Genomic DNA, 9111 nt, shown 5'->3' on the forward strand with positions numbered 1-9111 from the left:
GACATGGACATGGGGAACACAGACATGAATGGGTTACATGTGGGGACACAGGGGACAAAGCCCTGGCTCGAGACATGTGGGGTCATAGGCATGGGTGGGAACATGGGAAACATTAATGGGAACATGAACTTGGACAGCATCAGTGCCACCACCTGTGCCACCACAGTGCCACCAGCACCTTCATCTTGGCCATTACCATAATGCACTTGTATCACCACGTCCCCACTGTCACCACCGCGGTGTCCCAGCCAAATGTCACCAACCACCAGGGCAGGATGGGGACCTTGTTCAGCTGGTGACAAGTGGCCAGGAAGCGAGGTGACTGCCACCAGGCCCTCCCCACAAGGTGCTGCTGGGGGACAGGGGCTGCTTTTAAGGTTTTGTCCTCCTGGCACTGTGGGAGTGAGGCGGGATCCCCAGGGGATGTGTGTGACCTGCCCCCCACCCATGCTGGTGTCACCCCATTTTCCCTCCCTAGAGGGCTCCTGACCCAGCTCCTGCTCCCCCAGGAGGGAATTTGGGGAGGGGGCAGAGGGGGTGTGCAGCCCCCACCGGGGATAACCCCACCCCAGCCCCTTTGTTTAGCACCAAGCTGGGCTTAGGGCCGTGTCACACTGTGACATGAAATAACTCACAGACGCAGGCTAGATGTAAAAGGAAAGAAAAGGAACCCAAAAAAGGAAACTTTCTTTTCTGACTCCGCTATATATACAATAGAAAAAGTGACAGTGGATTGGAGGGTGAAACTGCCACCTCTCCAACCACACTGGTCAAAGCAACAGTCCATCAATTCTCTCCACCCACAAAGAAGAATGCAAAACAATCATTATTTACATGAACAGTGTGAGAAAATTCAGTAGAAATACCTAAATATCAGAAGGCATTGAAACTTTTAGAAGAACTTTAAAACTCTCAAAAGGATAGGGCAACAGGGCCACAGGAGGAAGAGGCCGATGGGAAGCAGATCCTGCAGCTGGGACAGTGCTTGGGGTCAGGGCAAGGTCCTGCCCTGCACACACCTGGCTCAGGTGTGACCCTGCCCCGGGAATGAAGCTGCACATTCCCACCCCACGGATCCTATCCCCAAAATCCCACTCTTGGGATCCCTCATCCGTCTCTTCCGTCCCCACTCCAACATCTCCAGGCCTCTGGGAAGAGCCCTGGTGCCAACAGAACTTAGATCAAAGTTACAAAGTGATGATACAGCTTGAGTTATAATATATCAATAGAACCTGATATATCTATATAACCTGATATCAATAGAACCTAAATCATTACTGTGAGTTTGTGGGCCCCACGTCGGGCAACTCCCTGAGGGCTCCCCCGGCAGGGGGAAACCCTCTTGAAGCAGTTCTTTGTTAGGTGAAGCAGACGCACAGGACTTTTTCAGTCTTCAGGTTCTTGTTTTATTGTTATCCTATCATGACTTCAGTACACTGTCTGCACTCAGACCTTACATGCATGAAAACAGCACAAAATGGCTAACAAACTCGCGCCGCAAGGTCTTTTTAAGTGTAATCTAGAAGTAAACTACCCAATTAAGAAGTGACACCTAGATTATTTCCCTTTCTGACCCAATAACTGACCCCTAAAGGCCCGCAATGTGGATTTTTCTGCCCAATTATAAGATACCACCCAAACCCAAGAAGAAGAAGAAGGAAGAAGAAGAAAAAAGAAAGGAACTCCAGACAACACCCTGCATCCTCCATATTGCATCTATCTACAATATGCTAAAAATCCTAAAATCTAAGTTTCTCACCCATGTGACATACTAAACTACTCTCTCAGTCTCTAGAATCCATTTTACACTTTTGTGGTCTCTGGTTTACATTGAGGCTTAGGAGGCCTTCTCTGTGGATGAGGGTCAAAGTCAGTGTTTTCCTGGGAGTCAGAGCATCCCAGGGCAGACAGGGGGGTATCCCCCTTGCCCTGGGTTTCAACACATTAATTTTTATATATCTATATAAATATACCTATATAACCAGAATCCTACTTTTATACCTATATAGCCTGAATCATAATTTGCATACCTATATAACCTGATATAAATAACTTTCTATGTACATGTAATGGCTAGTATATGGTTAACTAGTTCCTTAATGCTGAATAGACAAAGAAGGAAGATAAAAAATTGCCAGGTGGATAGCTTTAGAGATAGATAGGGATAGTACTAATGAGAAATTGCCAAGCGCAAAGCCAATTAGCCACAAAATAAAGAATTTAGGCTGGTTAGGACCAGACACACCAAGGAACACTGTAACTGCACGTGCTCCAAAGACAAAGTTGAAAAGTTCAGATATGAAGATCTTGGAAGTCTTCACCAAAGACCCCTGCTAACCCTAGAACTGGGGAGGCGCAAGGGCAGCGCAAAAGAACTATCTAATAACCATGAGCACATACAATGTAAATGAGTTCCCATGCATAAGTGATGATGTTGGAGTGACACAGTGACACTGAGCAACACTTACTCTATAAATATACCACACCACGGGACAAAGGTGGGTGACTTGGGTGCAGAAATCCCCTCACCACCAGCGCTGCAATAAACAAATACCCGCTCTACAGACACCGGTCTGTGGGGATTTATTTCCAGCCTGTCTTTCGGGTATCAGCCCAAAAGGATGGAATTTCCCACCCAGGGTCCCCACCGAGCCCCAGTTTGCATCTGCAGCCACCAGTTTTCCCAGTTTGCCTCTCCTTTTCCTCGGGCCGGGTTCCCCCCGCCCCCAGCGGGTGGGAGCAGCCGAGAGCCCCGCGCTGCCCATCCCGACCTGTCCCGGCTCCATCCCCGCTCCTGCCGCGGGCTGCGAGGGCTTCGGGAACGGGGCAGGAGGAATGGGGATGGCGGAGTGGTGATGGAGAAGCAGCGGGACATGTGCTGGAGGGATTAAGAAAAGGTGGAGGAGGAGGAGGCGTGGAGGAGGAGCAGGAAGAGGAGGAGGAGTGGGAGGAAGAGCTGGGATAGAGGAGGAGGAGGAGGAAGTGGAAGAGGGGACACCACACGGTCCAGCCCTCGCTGTGTCCGCAGCCCTCCCGCCCCCTGGGGCATTGTCCCCCCCTCTGTGTCGCAGGTGACCGCGGGGGTGGAGCTCGTCCAAATATCCTGGGGACTCCGTGGGAGGGTATTTTTAGGGGGGGCAGGGGATTTTTGGAGCTCGAAGGACTCCAAAGCTAAGCCGCAAACGGCCTTAGGGGAGATTCTGGGGGTGTCCCGGGAGGTTGTTTTTTCGTGGAGGAGGGCAGGAGGGGGGAGAACTCTGGGACACCGAAGTGTGCAGCCCAGAGAGAGGAGACCCCCAGGACTGAGCCCGGAGAGGGGAACACCCTGGCGAGTGGGAAGCCCAGGAGCTCGCCGCAGCCTGAAGCAGAGTCAGGGGAAAGGGGAGCACTGGGAGCCCAAGAGCCCCGGCATCGCTAAGTGGGAGCCCAGAGAGGGGGAGCCAGGGAACCCCCAGGGGCTGCAGGGAACCCCCAGCAGCACAGAGAAGGGGGAGCCCATGAAGCCCAAAGTCGGAAGAGCAGAGAGCGGGGACCCTAGGGATTCCTGGGACCTGTGACAGCCTGGAGAGGGTGGGGACCCCAGAGAAAACCCTCAATACACGCAGGACCCCCAGAAGTCCAAAGGGGAGAGACCAGAGGGGACAAACTCCTGGAGAGGTTTTTTTTAGAATGATCATGAGCCATTTAAGTCTTGAGTGGCTCAATGTTGGTATTTCTGGAGTTTTGTCAGCTAAATCTTGGTAGTCAGAAGGCTTTTATGGACACAAAATGTCTGGTGATGTTAGCGTCAGGATCCACACAAAATCAGAATTGATTGTATATGAAGGTGTTTTATTGAAGCGCGCGGAAGCCCGGGGGTGAGATCCCAGATCTGGGCTTCAACGATACACCCGAATCGGTAGCTAGTAACCCCTTCTACTCTTCCCCCCCTCCCCCAATTAATTATTAAACTTATATTGTTCCATTCTAGTTCCCATTCCCACACAGGTGCAGTTTCGCTTGACCTACTGAAGACTATGCTTGATTTGCTGAAGACCATGCTTGATTTGGTTAGGACAATCACTGTAACAGGGCTATCATTCACTCCCAAGGCCTGGCTGTCCTGCTGGTCCAGGCCTGTTCCTTCTACCTGCCTGCTCTAGCCACCACCAACCCCCCTCCCCCGATACAGTTTAGAAATCATTCCTATGATTTCAATTCTAAGCTACTAAATTTAACCCTTACTCTGTCAGTGACTTCTAGAGTCACTTGGGCTGGAAGAATCCCCAATCAAACACTCTCACAGCTTGTTTTCCCCCAAACCAGGATTTCTTATTCCCAAACCTTGGCTGGATGGAGGAGGAGGTCGTGAGGAAGAGGAAGATGCCTGAGAGCCCCAGGCAGGTGAGGAGGAAGTCACTGCCCCTTTCCCACTCTCTCCTGCTCCATCTCCCACCCCATCGTGGCTCCTGGCTGCAGGACAACCCCGCTGCCAATGCTGTCCTGCTGGGGATGCCTTGGAGAGATCTCCTTGGTGTTCCCTGAGGCAAATCCTATCCTCTCCTTGTCCTTCCTCCCCTAGACCAGGAGCTGAGGATGGAGACCAGAGAGGACAAATCCCTGCAGAAGAACCTCGTGGAAGAGGCTGTTTTGAGCAGCTCCATGGCAGAGGAATCCAATGAGGAGGAAAAGCCCCGGAGATCCCACATGAGGAGGGGCTGCAAACGCAGATCACGGGGATCCGAGGAGGAAAGACCCACTGTGGGCCCAGGTGGTGACAGCTCAGATCTGGGGGTCCGTGAGCAGCCCCAGCATGGGGAGAAGCTCCACAAGTGCTCAGAATTTGGGAAGAGCTTCAGGTGGAGATCCTATCTCCTCGCCCACCTTCGGGTGCACACAGGCGAGCGGCCCTACGCATGTGGGGAATGTGGGAAGAGGTACCGGCACGGCTCCCACCTCCTCTACCACCAGCGGGTGCACACGGGTATACGGCCCTATAAGTGCTTGGAATGTGGGAAGAGCTTCAGCAAGAATTCCCACCTGCTCTCGCACCAGAAGATCCACACGGGGGAACGCAACCACCCCTACAACTGTGGGGAATGTGGGAAGAGCTTCAGAGACAGCTCCGGCCTCCTCACCCACCGGCGCATGCACACCGGGGAACGGCCCTACACGTGCTTGGAATGTGGGAAGAGCTTCAGCGTTCAGTCCAATCTGACCTCCCACCAGAAGATCCACACTGGGGAACGGCCCTACGAGTGTTCCGAGTGTGGGAAAAAGGCTCGGAGCAGTTCAGATCTCCTCAAGCACCAGCGCACACACACAGGGGAGAAGCCCTTCCGCTGCCCCGACTGCGGGAAGGGCTTCACCCGCAACTTCAGCCTCCTCACCCACCGGCGCATCCACACTGGGGAAAGGCCCTTTGAGTGTCCCAAGTGTGGGAAGAGCTTCTCCAGGAGCTGTCACTTGACCAAACACCAACAGAGCCACCGGTAAGGGAAGCCTTGTGAGGGCCCCAACTGCAGGAGGAGCTTTGTCTGCTGCTCCAACTCCATCCCTCACCAGAGGACACCCGTACAGCAGAGCCCTGGTGACCCACATTCCCATGATCCATGTTGGGAAGACACCTGGCTGGTGCCCTCCGTGTCCTCTTGGTTCTCCATGGGCACCTGGATGAACACAGGGGCAGGAACATCCATTAGGACAGAGACTAACATCAGGAATTCATTGGAAAGAGGAGATTTGTTGCCTTTAAACTGCAGAAAGTCTCACCTGCTCTGTCCAGTCATTTCTTCTGATAGCATCAAGCAGCACTGGATCATCTTGGAGCCTCTCATGGCACAGCATGGCTGCTTTTGGGCTGTCAGCACCTGCCCAGAGCTGTGGATGGGGCCTGTGGGGGCAACTGGGGCCATACTGGTGGTGCTGGGAGGCCCCCAGATGGGAGCCAAGAGAACTTGGTGAGTGGGGAGGGCGGGGGGAGGGGGGGGTGATGGGAAATGTGGGTAAGGGGGAAGAAAAGAGGGGTGCGATCCCCAAAAGGAGTGAGGGAGGAATGGGATCCCCCAAACCAGGAGCAGGGGTGGGAGTTGGGGATTCAGGGCACAATAGGAAAGGTGGGGGAGAAGAGATAAAAGAGAGGGCTTTGGACTGAAGCCTTTTTGGGACTACCTAAAATGAGAGGCCAGACAAGATTAAGGGAATAAAAAGCAGTTGTATTTATTGAAGGGCCTTCAGGTACATTTCAGGCAGACAAAGGCCCCCAGGGGCTACACCCAAGAATGGATGACAGGTCACAGGTTTTCATGCTTTTATAAGTTTGGTCAATTTGCATAGTGGGGGTTAATCTTCCAATTATAGCTTCAGGTAAGGAAGTAATTTACCCCAAATTTGCTACCCTCCAAATCACTGTTGTTTACTTTTGTGGGGACCTGAAACAGTGAGGCATCCTTGATTCCCAGGCCTGGAGAGGAACTGTTTTGTCTGACGAGAATGGGAAAGCAGCAGTGAACATCCTATATGGAGTTTAGTTATACACTAAAGAATTGCAGGATTACAAATATATGAAAAAATATAAAAGCTAAAATTGCTAAGGCATCAATGGCAGTTCAGAAGCATAAAAGGATTCATGACTCCTTGCTAAAAGATTTAGCTAGAGAGCAAGATGAGAGAGACAAATTTCTTCAAAATTTGGTTAACTCCTTCCAAAAACATTCCGATGGAGAGCAAAATGAGAGAGCAAAATTGGAATCTCTGCTGAATGTGGAATGAGACCTTAGCAGACAAATGCACCTTGGGCTACTTAAGGCTGCAGAGTGGGAGAATGCATTGAGAGAGACGTTGGGTACATGGACAGGGATGAGGAGCCAGCAGGGTGAGCACAAGGACATGGACAGCGGGTCAGATGAGGAAGAGCTGGGAAAGTGCAGGAAGAATTAGCGTGTGAAAGGGAGAGGTGAGCTCAGGCTTGGAAACTTTTAGAAGCAAAGAGAGTGAATAGGCCAGGACAGGAATCGGTAGGATGAGGAGGATGAGGAGAAGGAGAAAAAGACAGAAGTGTGAGACAAGGAGACAAAGCTGGAGAAGTGGCTGTGGCAGAGGAGGGAGAGCCAGGAGAGCAGGCAGTGGAAGAAAGAGAAGAGGCACCTAAGGAAAAGGGAGAGGCTGTGGAAGGGCAGGCAGAGACAGCAGAAGTGTGGGCAGCAGCTGCTGGGGAGCAGGAAGAAGTTACAGAAGAGAAAGTGCAGGACTTTCTCCTTAGGAAAATTTATCCTTAGGACATTTATCCTTCATCTCCTTAGGACATTTAACCTTAGGAAAACCCCTGGGGTGTCCTGTGCAGGGCCAGCAGTTGGACTTGATGACCCTTGTGCATCCCTTCCAGTTCAGGATATTCCATTATCCATTGGAAATCCCTGGAGGGAGAGCCATGTGCTAAAGCACCAAGGGCAGTTCCTGGCTCCTGGGCAAGAAGCAGCTGCCAGCTGCCTGCTTTGCAGTTAGAAATCTCCATGCAAACGTTTTGGGTTTCTATGTTCTGAAAGGTGGCACTGCCTGCAGAGCAGTGTGTGGGCCTTTGGTTCAGCACTCTTTGTGTCTAGAGTTGAGCCAGGAATGTGCCATGGTGGGGTGCTCCTTTCCTACAGCCACTTCCATACCGGGACCAGACCTGGAGTGTGGGGAGCAAGCTCCAGATCCAAGCACCATGCCCTCAAACCACAGAATATTAAAGTATCTCCTCGGGAGTGCCAGAGGAAGGGGAAATTTGGGGCAAGGGGGGACATGGCAACACCCCAAAAAGCCCCCCAGATTATCCCTCTGTCCTCCCCAAACCGGCCCACGTTCACCCTATAACCCATCAACCCCCAAACCACCTCCATCACCTTTCACCCATCATCATCACCCCGTAACCCATCACCCCCCATCCATGATCATCCCCACCCATCATAATCACCCCTAAAGTCACCACCCCTCACCCATCATAATCATCCCAAATTCATCACCCCCCACCTATCTTCATTACCCCCACCTATCCCCCCATAACCTATCACCCCCCAAACCATCCCTAGAACCCCACACCCACTCTAATCACCCTTAAAATCATAACCCCCACCTATAGTCACCCCAAAATCCCTCAGTCCCCACCCATAATCACCCCAAAATCCACACCCCACCCCATAACCCCTCGCTACCCAATCCGTACCCCCTCACCTGCCCCATTCTGCACCCCCAGCTCTGCCCTGGCCCTGCTGTGGCTGTGTCCCCTCCTCCTGCCCACAGAGTGCAGGTACAGCTGCAGGGGTGGCCTCATCCTCTCGTGTCCCCTCAGGTCCCTGTGGCTTCTTGGGCCCCTTGGAGGGGGCAGAAACACCCTCCGGAACAGCGTGCTGGCCCTGGGGACACCCCGTCACCTCCCCTGTCACCGTCGGTGTTGGGGTGGCTGTAGGAGCGTTTCCAGCCCTGCAGCCGCACTCAGCGCCGGCTCTCTCGGACCCCCCCTGCTTTAGAGGTCCCCTCTGGGGGAGGTGGCAGTGTGCCACCTGCAGGTCTTCAGTAGGGCGGGGGGCTTGGTGGCTGGGGGGGCTTCCACCTCCATCAGTTCTGCAGGGGGAGTAGAGTTTGGGGGGTTCAGGGGCTGGATTTAGGGGCCGGTGGGATGGGGGGAGTCATTTTGGGGGTTGTATTTGGGGCTGGTGGGATTGGGAGAATCATTTTGGGGGTTGAATTTATGACTGATGGGATAGGGAGAAAAATTTTGGGGGGCTCCGGGGCTGCATTTGGGGGTGGTGGGACGCGGAGAGGTATTTTGGGGTTGGATTTTGGGTTGGTGGGACAGAGGAGGCATTTTGAGGGCTGAATTTGGGAGTGATGGGATGGGGAGAATAATTTGGGGAGGTTCAGGGGCTGGATTTTGGGGTGGTGGGGGAGGCACCCCCAATCTGGCATCCCCACGTTGAAAAGTGCCAATTGGTGGGGTCCCAAATCCCCAAGGTGTCCCTGCACACCTGGGGATCCCAAGTTTTTGGATTCTCCTGCCCACCCAGGGGGTCGCCACCCAGTGGGTGCCCATGCCAGCTCCCGCAGCATGCCAGTGTCCAGCTGGGATCCTTCTGGACCAGTGTCCATCGAGAG

At 53.0% G+C, this 9111-nt stretch overlaps 1 protein-coding gene across 1 annotated transcript in view; it reads left to right on the forward strand.

Annotated features, from left to right (window-relative positions):
• Positions 1-5943, forward strand: part of LOC137467678 (zinc finger protein 721-like) — a 31131-nt gene extending 25188 nt beyond the window's left edge. Inside the window, 1 exon segment of the mRNA XM_068179117.1 lies at positions 4795-5943. Coding sequence (XP_068035218.1) covers positions 4795-5475 — 681 coding nt within the window. The 3' untranslated portion in view covers positions 5476-5943.
• Positions 5944-9111: the final 3168 nt, after the last annotated feature.

This window comes from Anomalospiza imberbis, unplaced genomic scaffold (assembly GCF_031753505.1).
Source record: "Anomalospiza imberbis isolate Cuckoo-Finch-1a 21T00152 unplaced genomic scaffold, ASM3175350v1 scaffold_74, whole genome shotgun sequence".
In the NCBI taxonomy this organism is placed as follows: Eukaryota; Metazoa; Chordata; class Aves; order Passeriformes; family Viduidae; genus Anomalospiza; species Anomalospiza imberbis.